Here is a 17772-nt window from a genome sequence, read left to right as displayed (position 1 = left end):
ACAATATCAAAAGATGTACAACTGGCTCCCTCCTAGACGCGGAACATTCAACACGTGTTTCGCAATGAGTTACATTATTATATGGAGTTTAAATGGTTTCGTTAGACATTTTAAAAAGCTAAAGCCACGAGTACTAAGAGTTTCCTTTGTTCAAAGAAAAAAACACCCAAGTAAAACTAACATTTATTTATAATTTATATTTGAAGCACTAACTTTGTGGTTTTCCATTTTTTAATTAAAATGTAACTTTGTAATAGATTTATATTATCCACTGACACTTCGTGATGGAATTGCATTTTAATATATTATTAGATTAAAACCAATATTTTTAGCTTTTCCACTTTATTTTTATTTGACCAGCGACCGGGTTTCGTCGTTACCGACATCATCAGACTGGTCTGTTTTAAAATCACTTTAAAGTGTTTATTTATAGTGATTTTAAAACAAAGTAATACTAGTTATTTATAGTTATTTTGTAATAATATATATTTTAAAACAAAGTTACATTTTAATTTCAACATTTTTTTTATTTTTATTTATTTATTTATTTAATAAAGTTACATTTTTATACAATTTCTATACATTTCTACTTGATACAATTATATTATTTTATTTGCGCTGGGCCTCGCAAAAAGAGACTGAGCTCTTGTGCTTGGAGAGGGACGTTTTTCTTATTTTTGTTTTTGTTGATAGTATCATGTTATTACATTTTTTTAATATTACCAGTAATACCTGTTCCCCAGGGAACATATATTTTTATGCGTTACGAGGGAGTTATCTTGTTTAGTTTTCTATTGTATAGTCTGTATATCTTTGTAGTGTTCGTCAAGCTTATTTTTTAGAGTGTTTGTGTCTTTTATATTTTTTGTTTCTTAAGACAGATGAAATGTTTTATTCCTAAGTATTTGTAATTTGGTTAGTACCAACTGTTTTTGTTACATTTGGATATTTTAAAATTATTTTTATAATTCTGGGATATGTTTGTTTCTAGTTTTAAGTGATTGTTTTCTTTAAAAAGGTGTATAATTGATGTTTTTTCTAGATATATTCCATATTTACATTTTATTTAATTGGTTGACGGACGCTTGCTTTGTTTATTTAAATATTGAAATAACTAAGTAAGGAGTCAACTATGATATACAGATTTTGTAACTGAACTAAAATAGAAAATATCCTCTGATTCTTGGCCATTTACAAATTCGTTACTTACAAACCCTTATCCGCACCAAATGGTGCATAGGGCACTGCTTCATATAAACGCAGTGTTATCTTGATCGTATACACATGAAGGAAAGGTGTTCAGCCCTCCGCTTCAGGTACCAGTCCAGGGTAATATTAAATAAATATTACAGTGAAAAAATCACTTATATTTATTTTACCCCCCCTGGGAATCGAACCCAGGACCTCCAGAACGGTAGCCGAGCGTGCTGACCATTACACTACGGAGGCGGACAAAAACTTCGTTACTTACGAATCTATATATAATAAATAAAGTTCCTTTGATCGAAATGTTGAATCTTGATTGACATGAAATTTGGCACAACGTTGCATTGATATAAATAAAAATGTAAGAGACGAAAATGTTAAAAAAGGTATTTTTTTAAATTGTTTTTTTACTGCATAGGCAGCACCATCTGTTGAACATAACAGCATCACACGAAATATTAAATATTTTTCATGGCAGAGAGCATGCTTCTTGATACATGCTGCCACTATGCATTTTCAATGTTTTGTTGTTTTATAGATTTTAAATATTTTTATTTCTTCGCAAGTGTTGAGAAATTATACATATTAGAAATATCTCCCATAATATAAAACCAGCCAGAGAACACCTGGCTGGGTTCAGATATTTGGTTATAAATTATCGTATTAACTCGTATTATTTTATTATGAATTAATACACAATCGATTTTTTTTTTCTTGGGTACTATTTTTTTTAAATAAAAAATATTAATTTAATTTTTATTAATATAAACAAATTTTATTCAATTTAAAATATAAATAAAATTCAAATTTTTAAAATATCAAAAAAAAAACATTTCATTTCTATTAAAGAAATAGTATATTTTTCATAATACTTTTTCAATAATATTTAATTAATTAAGATAACGAACGAGATACCTAGTACGCTAAAAAAATATGTAACTTTACTATCTACATAAATACATAAATTTACCCACTTAAAAGTTAATTTTTCAATTTTATTTAATTTGTAAAGTAATATAATTTTGATATATTTATTGAGATAAATAATGTTTAAATTTAACCAGTATCTTTTTCATGTTTAAATTAAAGGTTAGTTATTTAAGCAAAATATAAAATTTTCCTTTTTTACTTTTTTTACAAAAATGTTAGTAATGTTAGTATATAACAGCTAACCGAGATTTTCGTCTATGACGTAACCATCTCTTCGAGACGTGCCCATTTCTTCGTCAGGACAATCCCTACACCAGCAAGCAAACAGTACTACAAGTCACTACCGTACTATTATTCACATACTTACAAGTACGCAAAATGTTAATCACATGCGTTTTAGTCGATTGTCTCATTGTCGAACATCTCAGTGAGTTACTTACATTATTGAAAAAAAATGTAAAACTGAATAACCACAAAGTAAATGCTTGAAATGTTAAAAATCTTGAGAATATTACCCTTTTTTGTTTTCAAACAGAGATTTTGATTATTAAAATAATATTTTCCCGCTGTACCATAAATAAGAGTGACAATTTGGTATCAAACGCATATAGAAATGTGAACTATAATCTGGTTTCATGAACTTGTGAAGTTTAGTTTATGTTTTTCTTAAGCGGCAAACGAGTGACGATGTTTTTACTGTCGTCGAAACGGAACGTCTGCGATGTGCGATGTGCCTAATTGCATAAAGTCTTCAAACGTTGAAAACACAGCATCCTATATTTACGTTTCACAAAATATGCTGGAACGTTCCACTTTTTTACACAAAACATAAAATATGCTCAAGAAGCCATTGTTAATGATTCTTAGAAAGCATGACACGCCTTTTTTTTAAATTTACAAACATATTGTACGATTTATTTTCTTAATATATTAAGTTAAAGTGAAAACGCTAAATATTTATATAATTATTTTTCTTACCCATATCTGCACTGCATGGCGCACAGGGTACTGGATCGTACTGAGGTAGTATTATCTTAATCGTTAATTTCATAAAGGCAAGGTGATCATTCTATTCAAGTATCAATGCGTTAAACGGTGTTTGAAAATGATGCCAAATGCATTGAAACGCGTGTAATAATAGATTTTAAGAAATAGTGGTATTTACGTAGAGAAATTTAAATTTAAAAAAGATATAATTTATATTTAAACACTTACTTTGTGATTTTCCATTTTATAATTAAAATGTAACTTTGTTTTTAATTTACTATATTTATTTTATTTATTTATTTAAACTTCGTATACAGAAAATAAATAAGTTGGTACATTGGAGGGCATCATGCTAAAAAGCAATATTTTTTATGTACTTTTCTTGGGTTACTGTTTATTGAAGTTTTTTTTCGTAATACTGTACTTATTTAATAAATTAAGATAACGAATGAGATAGCTAATACTCTTTAAAAAATCTGCAATTTTTATTTTATTATAACTTAATTATAATGTCTACCGGTTTCGAAGCTGACCGCTTCTTTATCAAGACTGATTAATACTAAAACACTATCTACTTAACAAAATTCAAAATATTTTGACGGTTAGGCAAGGGAGCTTGGTAGACACTGACATTATCATGATATTTTTAATACAGGAAAAAATAAATACACATAAATCACGAGGAAGGACTTGATTAATAACGTGAGACAAATAATTGATTTATGTACTCAGACACACGTTTTAAAACAATGTACTTAAATTTAATTAAATCCTAATGAGACCACCTAATTTTAAAAGCTTTTATACAGCGGTTTGTCACGCAAATTGTTATAATGGAAAGATTTATGGATTTTAACCTGAAACACGTAACTATTCTGTACCATCTAGATACATGTATTAACAATTTATTTAATAACTAGCTAAAATAAAATTTTAAAAATATTTCTAATATGGCAGTCACAAGCCTTAAACATATTTTTTAAATTATGTCTCCCAAATGTAAGTTTTATTTTATTTTTGACATATTTTATTAATTAAAAAAAATTATATATTAAAATATCGACAAATTGAAAATATTTAATATGTAAGAATTTAGGTTTTTATGGTTTAAAAATACTTTATCACTAGCTCAGTCTGGTTAAATGGAAAAGAAAGAAAATAGAAATTAAAAAATTAAGTTGAAAATTTTATGAAACAATACAAGCGAAAACATTAAAAATGCTAGGTGACAGCGGCTGTCAAGAAGCAAGCTGTTGGCCATGAGCAATGTTTAGTTTTGCGTGTGTTGCTGTTACGTTTAACAGATGACGTCGCCAAAAAATGTTTTAAAAAAATATTTTATACAATATAGCTAAACACATGTGAATGCATAATACCAGGCGAATTCGAATGCAACGTGTTGTAAAAATTGGTGAATAACTTTAGAAGATTTAAGATTTTGAACAAACGAGCACTTTTGAGCAAACACAGTCTTTTTTTATTTAAAAAGATTTTAATAATAATTATTCATTCCGGCTTGACTATGCGATGGGCGCTACACTTAGTCAGCTATATTTATATGTGTTTACTAAAAATAGTTTTATATTATTAGCAGGTACGATAAAAAATAAAAACATTAGGCGAAAAAAACACCAAATGAAGTAAAATAATAAAATATTTAGCTATTTTTTAAGTATAAAAATATAAATATTAATATTGGAGATAAATCGAGATAGGATTCTGCTACATCATTATTTACTTAATTATCGAAGCGATATCTTACGTTATAAAATGTGTAAAAATACATTTAAACTATTAAATATATTAAATCATGTGTAATAATTCAAGTTTATATAAGAAGATCATTTCACATTTAAATCTATTATTAAAATAAAATTCTTTGTAGGTATCCGTCAACAAGGTAACAATTTGTCTTTAAAAATAAACGTAATTTTAAGTAACTTACCGTCATGGTCTACTGGTCAAATAGTTTGCGATTAAATGTAATGTTATTGTTGTATCTCGGTGCCTACCTGAAACAAAAAATATATATTATAATTCTAATATTTTACATTTAAAGCATAATGTTTAAAAATTCATAATGCAATGCAGTTTTCAACAAAAGCAGTGAATGGAAGATAAGGGGAAACGTTGGGACAGCATGGTGTTGGCAAAAGAAGAATGAAAGTAGACAGAATGCAGTCGAAATGCGATCTCTCAGATGAATATACCAAAAAACGATGTATGACAGTTGTTTGAATGGTGAAATAAGGAAAGAATGCAATGCTGTACATATGTCCAAGATTTATGTATTATTTATCTCATACTGTGTCACGAGATTAATGATATATTCAGCACATTAAAAAAAATGAGTAGTGTAGTTGTCAATCATGGGTAGAATGGTGAATGTTGCACGTGCGTAAGTGATCATTTAACCAGCCTATGACTGGTCATAAGCCCTGTAAATACCCATACTTTTATGTTTTGTTCATCTATGTTAAGATGTCAAAAATGAGACGAATGAGATGGAGAAAATTTAGATTTGTGAACAAGTATTTGGACACACTGAAAATATTGTAAATAAATTGGTGAAATTATAAGCCACATAAAAAAAAATCAATCAAGTTTTCAGGCGGTTCTCAGTATGTGAATATAATCCAGGATTCGAACCTTACATACAATTAAAAGAGTCTCTGCTTAATAAAAGCTTTCCTCAGTCAAACAAAGATCTCGAAAATGTGAAAAAAAATTAGCACAATTGAAAATAGTGAAAATTCTAGTAACGTGTTAGTTTGAACCCCGGGTTGATAGAAATACCAAAACGGCGTTTATAATAATTTGAGCTGTTCACTTTTTTTTTTTTTTTTTTTACAAAAATACATTTTTGAAATACAAAATAGGTAAATATACAGAACATCTTATATATAACGTTTCTACCTCTCTAATAAAGTAGATACTTGTGTTTAGAGAGGGAGTTCGTTTCACATTTATTTTACATTAAAATGGGTATTGTTAACAGTTAGTGGTATCATTTCCAACAATGAGATACTTCATAAATTATTGATCACTGTAATAGTAGTGCCATTATATCAATAGCCGTAATGGCGACTCACCGCATGGAAAGGGTTAGGTTAGCCACGTAATTATTATAACAATTTCCAGGGATTCAAAAATGACTGAATTTCATATCTAAAACTCATAAATCATGAATTCGAACTCTATTTGAATAACACATCATTGAGAAAAATAAAAAAAATAAACCCTTCAATGAGCGATTGAAAAAAAAAATACAAAATGATTAAGTCGTGAATACAAAACCAAAAATAAAAAAAAGGGAATAACGTACGACTGACGAGATTTATGAGGCGAATGTACTCAGATATAGGAGCAGACGAAGACCGATAAAAAGTTATTAGAATCAAGAATTTCAAATACATACTTGAAAGTGGTCAGGTCAGGAGTCAGGTGAGGAGTCGAAATAATCGTCGTATGTGTATGAGGAGATGTATGAATGTGAAAGAGGAAATGATTGTAAGCAAAGACAGATTGGTGTGGCGTTCTATTTTCTCTGCCTACCCCTGCGTAAGCGGCGTGATGGTTAGTTAGTAGCCATAATTACTTAATAAATTGTTTATTTTATTGTCAAACATTCGCTAAAGACAACGTGTATCAGCAAATTAAGGCACGTTTCACACGGGGTACCTAATTTCACCGCACTACTTGTGATTCTAAGCCGACTCGTTTGTCGTGACCTTTCGAAATGGTAAATTTTCACAAAATGACAGAAAAGTGGCGTGAAATTGATTCCGCGTGATTGGGTCCCATTGTGAATGTCACAACGCTGATTTCTATGACGTATTTAACTGCTGTTTCACCTGCTTTGTACTGCGCAGATTACACGGGTGTAATAATTGAAGTGAAATCGGGAAAAATGGTCGTGCATTGCGTTAGTCCGTTGGCCGTTTTTATGATTCTATTACGTTACTGCTCTCATTTTCCGAAAGAGTGAACCGAAGAAAAGTATATTTATACCGTTTTATGGCAATTTTATCAAACAGATTACCGATTTCCATTATTGGCAGACAATTTTACGCAATCAATTTATTTTTAGATAACGTACTCGACAGGTATCACAAACATCGGTATTATTTTTAAACTAACCACCGTACCACTTTCCCGCACGAGTAGGCAGAGGCGCAAGAACTCCACGCCACTCTGTAGCAGAAAGCTTACCAAGAATATCATAAATAATGAAAAAACATAATGAATATACTTATAGCAAATATTATTTTAGGATATTAGAAAAAAAAAACAAATACGACTTTAGCGAAAACTAACCAACTAAAATAACTAACTAACTACCACGCCACATCACCTCAGGGGTAGACAAATATTAGAGAATTAAAGTATTTTATCAACATGGCAGCGCCATCTGTTGAACGTAACAGTAACATAACTAAAAATTGATCTTGGCGGGTAGGGTGCTTCTTAACAGCTGCTGTCACTTACATTTTCAATGCTGCACAAGCATTGTAAAATGAAACATACTTGAAATGTTTAATTACTATTTTCTTTTATTTTCCTTTATTCAGACTGAGCCACAGCAACGCGTAACTGGATAAAGCTCGTTTAAAAATATTGCGAGTTATTCACCATCAGTTTGTATGCTTAACACATTGACTGTCAATGACAGACAATGAAGACGCGATTGAAATGCCTTTTATCGGCCACCGGTGGGAGACACTTTGTACCTGATATTGACTTATATTAACAATATAAGGTACAAAGTGGCAGCCTTCTATATAATTTAATAATCATCCATATAATTGAAATAGCTCGTGTCGGCCACCGGTGGCTGACACTCGCAGTCAATGTATGGTCGGAGTATGAAAAGCATTCGCCCCCTCCACTTGAAGAGTTAATTAATTAATAAATATCAAGGATAGTATATCCCTTTCTTCATTTACATAGCAACACGAAGCGATTCATTACGACGAGCTTCTAGTAACCTGAGTTCTGACCAAACACGCATTCTGATATTTTCATATTCAACGCCTCACTTCCGCGGCTACTGGAGGAAAATAAATTATATTGCTACAAAAAAAACACATTTGTCCCGTAATTTATGTCGGCTGTAAAAACAGCTTTCAAAATAAGGCGTAATAAGCCATCCCTTTGATTAAAATTCCAACAACGTAGTTCTAACAACGGTTATTTTCATAACGTGTCCGTTTATAAATATTACATCATTTTGTTAATTAAATTAAGTCAATATAATTATACTACAGTAGTGTGAATTATACAAGAATTTTCCAACTTTTCTAAATTAAACTGTCACTTAACATGTTATAATGTATAGTAGAACCTCTCACAACGAGCATAATTCGTTCCAGAATCTTACTCGTTAAGCGAATAAATGTGGAGATCCTCACCAAAAATTACATATCCGATATTACACAAAAAATCATTTCAAAGAAAATCTGTTCTGTTTACTGTATTTTATAGAAATCTTAATTAAAATTGCGACAAAACGTTACCAATCCTGTGTTAAACCAATATAAAATCATTAAATCACACCAAAACGTAACAATTTTACAAACTAGAATTCCTGATTACTTAAAATCATTTATAATGGAAATGTAACGTTTTGGTGTGGACCTCCACAAATGGTAACTTTGAACAGAGTGATTGCAAATAAAGATATGTCCATGGAAGCCAAACCATGGTTTATAATTGAACAACGTCGAAATGCGTTCCCTCAAACGAATCTGTGGAAAATCATTGTATGACAGAATTAAAAACGACGATATTAGAAAGGAATGTATGGATGAACTAGGGTTAATTAATAAGATTGAGAAGATTTCTTTGAAGTGGTATGAACATATGGAACTAATAGATAACGAGAGAATGACTAATAAATCATAACTGGCAAATGTAAATAGGACAACAGAACGAGGATGGCCGAAAAAGAGTTAGCACAACCAGATCAATCAGACCTAAAATTTGGTGGTGCAAAAGCCAACGAATCTGAAAGCATGTATGACGAGATGTATGGATCTGAACAAAGCAAGGAGTGTATGTCATGACAGAAGATTATCTCTGCCTACACCTGCAGAGAAACGGTGGTTCGTTAGTAGTAGTAGATTAGATTCTCTAAACTTAAGTTGAATCATATAAGGAAAAATTATTAGGATTTATTTAGTTATTCCCCAAAATTTAACGGAAATACTAAGTTCATTAATTTAATGGTGGTTACATAATTAAGTTATGTTTCCTATTATTAATTGGTCCAATACGTCGGTGTTCCCTCAAACTACCATATAATTAACCGCAGCACGAAAAATGCTCTACCGAAATCGCGGTTTAAAACTTCCACTTCTATATTAATTATAAAGAACTTGTTTATTTGAACTTACAAACTTGTCTTTAAATGTATAAGAACAAGAATGTGATAAATTGTGTATTATTGTTTTAAATTTTAATAAGAAATAAAATATTTTGTAAATGAAAAGCATTGTTAACTTTGTGGTTTAAATTATTTATTTGACCAGACAATTATAAGCTTAAGTAATAAAAATGAAAATTGTATTTTCTGGCGTTTCTCATGTGTGTGATTGAAATCCAGGATTCGGACCTCACATACTAATATAAGAGTTTCTGCTTAGTAAAAAGCTTCTTTCCATCTCACCAATAGATGTCTCGAGTGAAGTTCTAGTGATTCAAGAACAAGGTTTCTAAATTGGTTCAAATATATAGAACTTCCAAGAATTTGAGTAGCGTGGTTGTCAATAATGGGTAGAATTGGTGAATGTTACACGTGTGTAAAGTGATCACTTAAACCAGCCTATGACGGTCGTCAGCCCCGTAAATGCCCAGACTTCCATATTCTTCTTCATCTTTGATGAGATGTCAAAAAATAATATGTTTATTTGAATTTACAAAGTTGTCTTAAAATGTTTAAGAACAAGAATTTCTCACTTTTAATTTTACTAATTCAAAATTGAATAACAGAGGTTGACGAGCAGTGACATGGATTAGAAACTAGCGTCGCGTATTCAATTCTTGCAATTTTTTATTATTTATTTATTTATTTAAACTTCAAGTACCTACAGAAAGTCAATGTACATTGGCGAGCTTATTGCTAAAAAGTTATATCTTACAAACAACCAAAAACGGACTAGTGATATTGGTCAAAACGTTTGATACCTCATATAGCTGTTTTCAAACAGAGGGTAGATAGTGCTGGAACATAAAAAAAACATAACTTGGAAATCACTGCTATATTAATTAGGCAACTACTTTATATATTTATATACTTTACCATACTTCCTTCCAAATAAATGTTTATAATCAGATTGTAGGAATCTATTAGTGCTCTTTGTAATTTGGTCGATATTTTAGGTTATTATTGATTTGGTAGATTTGGAAGAGAACACTGCTGCTATACGATGCAGTGCCCTATACACCATTGAGTGCGGACAAAGGTTAGAAGAATATTATAGGTTATGATTGATTTGGTCGTGCCAAATATTTTTCGGCCGTCCTCGTTCTTAATTAATTTTATATTTTGATTTTACATAACTAGTTTGATAGTGAAATGAATATAACGTATTGCAGAAAAAAAACAGTCTTGTTTGTGATATATCTCGGGGCTCAGTGGCATAATGCTCTCGCATTATTCCGGCATTTTTGCTCCTAGCTGCGAGCAGTGAGTGTTTACTTTGATAATAATTGAGCGACTGGCGGCTAGCGACCCGCAAGAAGTAGCGGCCCTCCCACTCAACATTTGGAGAGATTTAATTACCAACAAGTGCCATGCGCATGCAAACGCATTATCAAAGTGCTGTGTTCTGCAGTCGTAGGGGGACAATATCATAACGTGTACAGGGAGCAAATTATAAACACCTGTATGGACTAAGTAGGTAAAGGAAGTATTTTTTTTAATGTATGAAAAACTCACAATTAAGTATACAATCTATATAAATAAAAATAATGTTCACATGTGTTTGGATATACGCATTTCGAGTATATCCAAATAATTCTTCACAAATGTGGTTTTCCTCCATTGAGGAGTTTTTTTGCATTTTTTTTAAACCTTAACATATACAAATAAAAGGACATCGCTTTCATATTTCGACGGATATTGATCTGTTCCATGTGTCTGACGGGTACTCCTAAGCGGGAATCTGCAATAACTTTAACAATAATGGTTTTACTTGGTTTGTAATTTGTGTTTAATACGCCTTAAATGTAAGTGAATCATGTACATATTTACATGTTAATTATTGAATTAATTTATTTGAATTTAATCACTTGTGACTTCCAGTGTCTGTGTAATATTTCTATCAAAATTTTCAGATTTACTGCATTTAAACAAAAATTCGCTTATCGATCGCTGACTATTTTTTGTGAGTTGCTTGTATTACTTTTATATGTAAATCGTGTAAAAAAGTATAAAAAGGGCGAATAAAACGAATACGTTTCGCAGCGAACTTTTGACGATCGGAGTCGCGTAGTGCGCTGAGACCCCCTGTAAATTAACCGCGTTTTAAAATGAATATATCATATTAGAGCCCACTAGCGTGTCAAGTGAATTAAGGGCGCGGGGTGGGGACGAGTGGGGGTGACGGACGGTAATCAGGCAGAAAGCAGAGCGGAGAATGTCACTCACATATCAGCTTATTAGCGCACACCCACACATCCACACAGCTACGCGTGCAGCTACATTCCTTCACCGACACAAGCAGACAATCGCACTCGAGCGGCGGGCGTCAACGATCGGCATTAGAGCCACTCACAACATAAAAAAATTATAAATCAATTATAAATTATAAATCAAAACAATTACATGAAATTATGGTAACTATAAAATTAGGATTAAAGCTCTGTACTGACATTTCTTGGTGGAACTGCAATTTATAAAATAAAATGTAGTGTGATAAAAATCTATATAATGTGAAAAAAATATAAATAGTTTCTTCCTCATCAATTTGATCAATTTAACCGACATCATCAGTTTGATGATGTCGGTTACAACGATATCCGGTCGCTGGTCAAATGAAATTTATATGGAAAAAACTTAAAAATTGTTAAGTATTTTATTATTTTAAATGAGGAAATTAAGAACAGAACCAGAAAAGTGGATATCATGGATCGCGTAGCAAGAGTGAAGTGGCAATAAGCAGGACATATTGCACGACAAGACCATATAAGATGACCCCTGAAATATTTGGATAAAGACCTTGGGAGAGTAAGAGAGGCACTGAAAGATCTTTAAAAAGGTGGTTGTTTATAGAAAGTTTATTTCCAGGTGTTTTTTTATGATAAATGATCATTTTTATTATATTAATTATATTCATTGATTATTATAAAAATGAAGCACTTATATTATAAGACTTATAGAGTTTTATAACGTTACACACTAGTTTCGAAAACTAACAGTTATGATCGATAGGTGTAATGAAATTTCAAAATAATCAACATGTCATTCCACAAAGTTAATTCTTCTTCTTCGTCTTAATCCTCATTGCTGAGGGTTGTGACCCTTGCAGGAGCAATGACTCTTCTCCAGTTATCCCTTGACTGCGCTGCACGTAGCGCTCCAACCACTGAGGTGCCTGCTGCTGCCTTAATTTGATCGGTCCATCGTGTGGGGGATTTTCCTCTCCCTCTCTTTCCCTCCAGGCTACCGATCACAACTAGTCGTTCCAGGCTATCCTCGTTGCCACGCGCAACGTGTCCAAAGAACTGGAGAATCCGTCGGGTACAGATATTGGCCAGAGACAAGCCATCCAAGCGTAGTTCCTGGCGAATGGACTCATTGGTGCGTCTAGCTGTCCATGGAATTCGGTTAACAAAGTTAATACCGAATCAAAAAAAATACATAAATTGAATTGTTGACGTTTTATCGCGATCACAATTTGTAAACTGTAGCATAAAAGGTTAACATATTCATATAAAAGTATTTTTATTAACCTTACAACCTACATAAATATACTATATAAACTTATTGATGCTGACACCTTTATCAAATTTCAAACAAGAATTATTTTTATATAGTTTAATACACCAATTGTTTAGCACACCTTCTTAGCAAATAACATGTAAACAATAGATTGCGTATATAATTATTAATTAGGAGGCGTAATGAGAGATGTTTATAAATTAATTAGAAATAATGAGTAGAGTGATTATGTGAAGAAGATTGAAACAATAATAGCTGAAAGGAAACTAATTAAGCTGAGACATAACAATAGTAATTGTAACTTGCAATAATAAAACGGTATAACTACATCATAATATGACTTATACGTAAGAAAGAGGAATGCATAGTTAATGAAGTGTTACGGCCTTATTTGGACTAGTTTTTTTTTCTTAATAGGCACCCAAAGGGAATCAATGATGAAACTGCATGAAACATTTCAAAAAATATTATTTTAAAATCTAAACGGTAAGCTTATATCAAGGGGTAAAATCTTAAAATGTATCTATGGAGTCAAGTGTAGGTAAATTAACGACTATGGCATGTTGAACTCATTAATTGATTCGTATATTCTGTCAGAAAGTTAATATTAACGATTTAAAGTAACATGTTTGACATATCAACATAGATGAAGAAGAATATAGAAGTCTGGGTATTTACAGGGCTTATGGCCTTGTGTAGTGGAAAATTGGAGTAGTGTGGTTGTCCATCATGGGTAGAATAGTGAATGTTGATCGTGTGTTCAGTGATTACTTAACCAGCCTATGACAGGTCATAGGCCCTGTAAATACTTAGATATCCATCAAAAAAATACCCTGGCTATAATGGCTCTGTAAATACTTAGATTAGATCATCTGTGATAAGATATAAACAATGTAAAAATAACTCTTATGTAAATTAATACTTAGTCACAATTCACCATTGTACCCATGAATGACAACCACACTACTCAAATTTTTGGAACTATTAATATTTATTTAACTTGTGGCAGTACATGTAAGTTCACAACATCCATCTATGTTAGAATAGGGGAAGCTTTAATTGAGCAAAGACTCTTTATATTTGTATATAAGGTCTGAATCCTGGATATTGACATACATACTTGAGACCCGCCTGAAAACATGATTTCCATTATTTAATGTAGCTTAAAATATAAAATATATAAGTATGTATGTACTTCATGAGTATGTAAGTTATGAATCTGGGTATGAAAGCACTCCTGAAATAAAATATGTATGTTTGCACAGCGTAATTTAAAGTATTATGCTCCATAAAACACAATGTTACATGCACGTGGCCTGTCACAGGCAGAAAAATTAGAACGCACTCTATGAATGTGGGAGATGTATGAATACTTCCCTCTCTGCCCACTGGGAGACGCGAGTAGTATTTCATAGCAATATTATATCACTATCCATATTTCCCTGTATAAATGCCAAGATATAATGTAAGAAAGGTGTGTTGAGATGGTTTGGACATGTGGAGCGTATGAGTGAAGAAAGAACGGTTAAACAAATTTATGAGGCGAATGTAGTTGAAAAAAGAAGCAGAGGACGACCGAGGAAAACTTGGCACAATCAGGTATGTCAAATACTTGAAAGCGGCCGGGTCAGGAGTCGTAATAATCGTCGGGTATGTATGAGGAGATGCATGAATGTAGAAGAGGCAAAGAATGTTTGCAAGGACAGAGTGGTGTGGCGTTCGATTCTCTCTGCCTACCCCTGCGGGGAAGCGGCGTGATGGTTAGTTAGTTAGTTAGTTTTATAATGTAAATGAAAGACTGTTTGTATTATTTATTGATTTGGCATTAACTTTGTGGAATGACATATCAGACGTATCGTATCAGACCACTAATTGAGTTTAATTCCACACTTTCGAAAACTACAGATGTTTTCACCGAAATGTGATCACGAAAGTATCTCGAAGAAAACATCCGTAGTTTTCGAAACTTGTCGTGTGAAACAAAAGTCAATTAGTGGTCTAATACAAGTGTTTAATTTTATATAAAAATAGGTGTTCCCTAGCATTTTTTAATGTATAAAATGTCAGTATCAAAAAAAGAAGATAAAAGTACCTCTCAAAGCACAAGAGCTGAGTCTCTTTTTTCGAGAGACTCAGCACAATGAAAATTATAAGATTGTATTAAGTATAAATGTATAGATTTTGCATTAAAAATGTAACGATATTAAAAAAATAATAATAGTAAAACAAACGTAAACAAATAAATATTGCCGGACTGTCAATATTTTATTGTAAATTTTTTCATACTTCATGTAACAAAATACAAGTGTCTTTAATCACATATGTTTTTTGTCGGATTTTCTTTTAAACCGACTTATAAGTCAACTAGTCGTCGACTGCCGATATCTCGGTCACCAACTGCTAGGCGCTAGGGCCGACTACCTGGCAACACTTTACTGTGCTAAAATGACTGTTTGTTATATTGCAAGCTGTCCGAATATTTACAATTCTGACCCAGTCTCAATCTCTTAGATTTAGAACTTTTAGTATCCTTTGCACCATTATGTGTTTTTAACATCTCAACATAGGTGAAAAAATTTGGATATCTGTATTCTGTATTACAGGGCTTACAACATGTTATTGGCTGGTTAAGTGTGATCACTTTACACGCGTATAACATACACCATTCAACCCATGATTGACAACCACACTACTCAAATTTTGGTAGTCAACATACTTGTATAATCAATCTCATGACGTGCCATGAGTACACTACAGTCATCTATAATCTATGATCACTTAACCAGCTTACGACTGATCGTGAGCCCTATAAATACCGAGATTTCAATCTTCTTCTTCATCTATATCGAGATGAAGAATAATGTGGTCGTGTCAGGAGTCGAAATTATCAGCTGGTGTGTATGAGGACGTGCATGAATGTGGAAGAGGTAAAGAATGTTTGCAATGACATAGTGTTTTGGCATTATATTCTCTCTTCCTACCTCTGCGGGGAAGCGGTGTTAGTAAGTTTATCTATGTATAGATGTCTAAAATGTGAAATAATTTTTAAGGTGGAGAAAGCCAGATTTGTGAACAAGTATTTAGACACAATCAAAATGTGGATTGTGTATTTTTACTAAAAACATGGACAACATTTCACAGGGATGGTTTTGTAAAAGTAAGTACTCTCAATTACTTAATTATATTCCATTGGCTACCACACAGATATTTCACAAGAAATTTAATTAACAAAATGTATTCGCTATCTAATGCGGGTTGTAATCTCCCCATGAAAAAGAAATGAATTTAATAATAAAATTTTGGTACATAGAAGGAACGGGGTGACATCGCTTGTCTCCCTCCCCCGCAGAATAAATTATTCGGTTGTCTTTTTCTAACCTTCACCGGCCCCCGGAGCTCGGTCTCATTTGGAAATTCAATTATTTCAATATGAAATTTTAATTTTGATGCTGAAATTAATTATCGGAATACCTTAGATGCTTAAGATTTCTCCCAGTATTATTAGTTTGGCAGCTACAGCTCCAGTAATTGCTTGTTGACTGATATAATATTATTAAATTATTAATTAAAATAGTTTTTAATAATTTTAAGGGTAAGTTTTCAATACGTACATAACTTTATTTAATATCTTACGTTATTTAAATAAGGATGGTGATAAACATTTGTAAGGTTTTTATTTTATATATTTGTATAATTTTCTTTCTTTATAACCACTTTTTATTGGTACATTTTTTCTCCAACCGGTTTCGACAATAATTTCGACGTTAATTGTCGAAAATTGGAAAAAAAATGTATCAATAAAAAAGTTTTTGAAAACAAAGTTGTTTTATTTCATAAAATTTATAAAATGTGCCACAAAGTACCCGCGAAAAACATTCAATAAAATGTACTTTATAATTTTAATTAATAAAAATAAACACTGATGTTTTTCATATTTATTGATTTGGCATTAACTTTTTGTGGAAAATCATGAAGGGTTAAATATTAAAATGAAATACTTGTATATGTATAAGACCGCTTTTTTAGCGTATTGATGTAAGCACGATTAGTTTCGAGAACTACAGATGTTCTCATCAACTTATGAAAATACGAACTGATGCATTTTTACCTGTCTTAGCCAACATCTTTTGTTCTCGAAACTAGTCATGTTTATATTAATTCGCTAAAAGAGCGATTTTTTACAAGTGGATTATTTTTATATAGTCATCTTTTTTTACATTAAATTAATATACCATCCACGTTGGCTGACATAATACAAATTTTGGTATTTCATAAAAAAATAATTATATTACAATGGCATACTTACCACAAAAAATTTCATACACAACGTCCATTTTATAAATTCTTTAGAGAAATGTTATAAAGATTGTCCTCGAAATATGACACCGCAGTATAATTTAAAGCATTTGGTAAAGCACATTACTTGATAAATTCATATGTATTACAATAAAATGTAATCTTACTCTCACATTTTTGTAATACAATGTGACACTCGAGTTTTCCCAGTCTAAAGTCTATCATGACAACGAAAAACAAATTTGTAATAAAAAAGAACGTCTCGACTATTTTTCAGTCTTTTTCAATTCGAATCTTGAACCCTACAAGTACAAGTATGCTATCTACAATATATGTGCGAGTGAGGAATTTATCTCTTTTTTCTTTGGCTTACAGGGATCACAAAGCCCACACAATGATTTTTAGTATTA

At 31.6% G+C, this 17772-nt stretch overlaps 1 protein-coding gene across 2 annotated transcripts in view; it reads right to left on the bottom strand.

The window, feature by feature from the left end:
• Positions 1-17772, bottom strand: part of LOC148308386 (LIM domain transcription factor LMO4.1-like) — a 99392-nt gene that overhangs the window by 44095 nt on the left and 37525 nt on the right. The window contains exon 2 of one of the 2 annotated variants that reach the window (XM_088261837.1): positions 5069-5131. The exons of the other annotated variant lie outside the window; for it this stretch is intronic. Coding sequence (XP_088117963.1) covers positions 5069-5074 — 6 coding nt within the window. The 5' untranslated portion in view covers positions 5075-5131. The remainder of the gene's footprint in view (positions 1-5068; positions 5132-17772) is intronic. 2 annotated transcript variants of the gene reach the window in all.

Source organism: Brachycentrus maculatus, unplaced genomic scaffold (assembly GCF_059751285.1).
Source record: "Brachycentrus maculatus isolate JH-2025_06_01 unplaced genomic scaffold, ASM5975128v1 h1tg000167l, whole genome shotgun sequence".
Lineage (NCBI taxonomy): Eukaryota > Metazoa > Arthropoda > Insecta > Trichoptera > Brachycentridae > Brachycentrus > Brachycentrus maculatus.
Note: the sequence above shows the minus strand (reverse complement) of the source record. Positions and strands in the feature narration are given on the sequence as shown.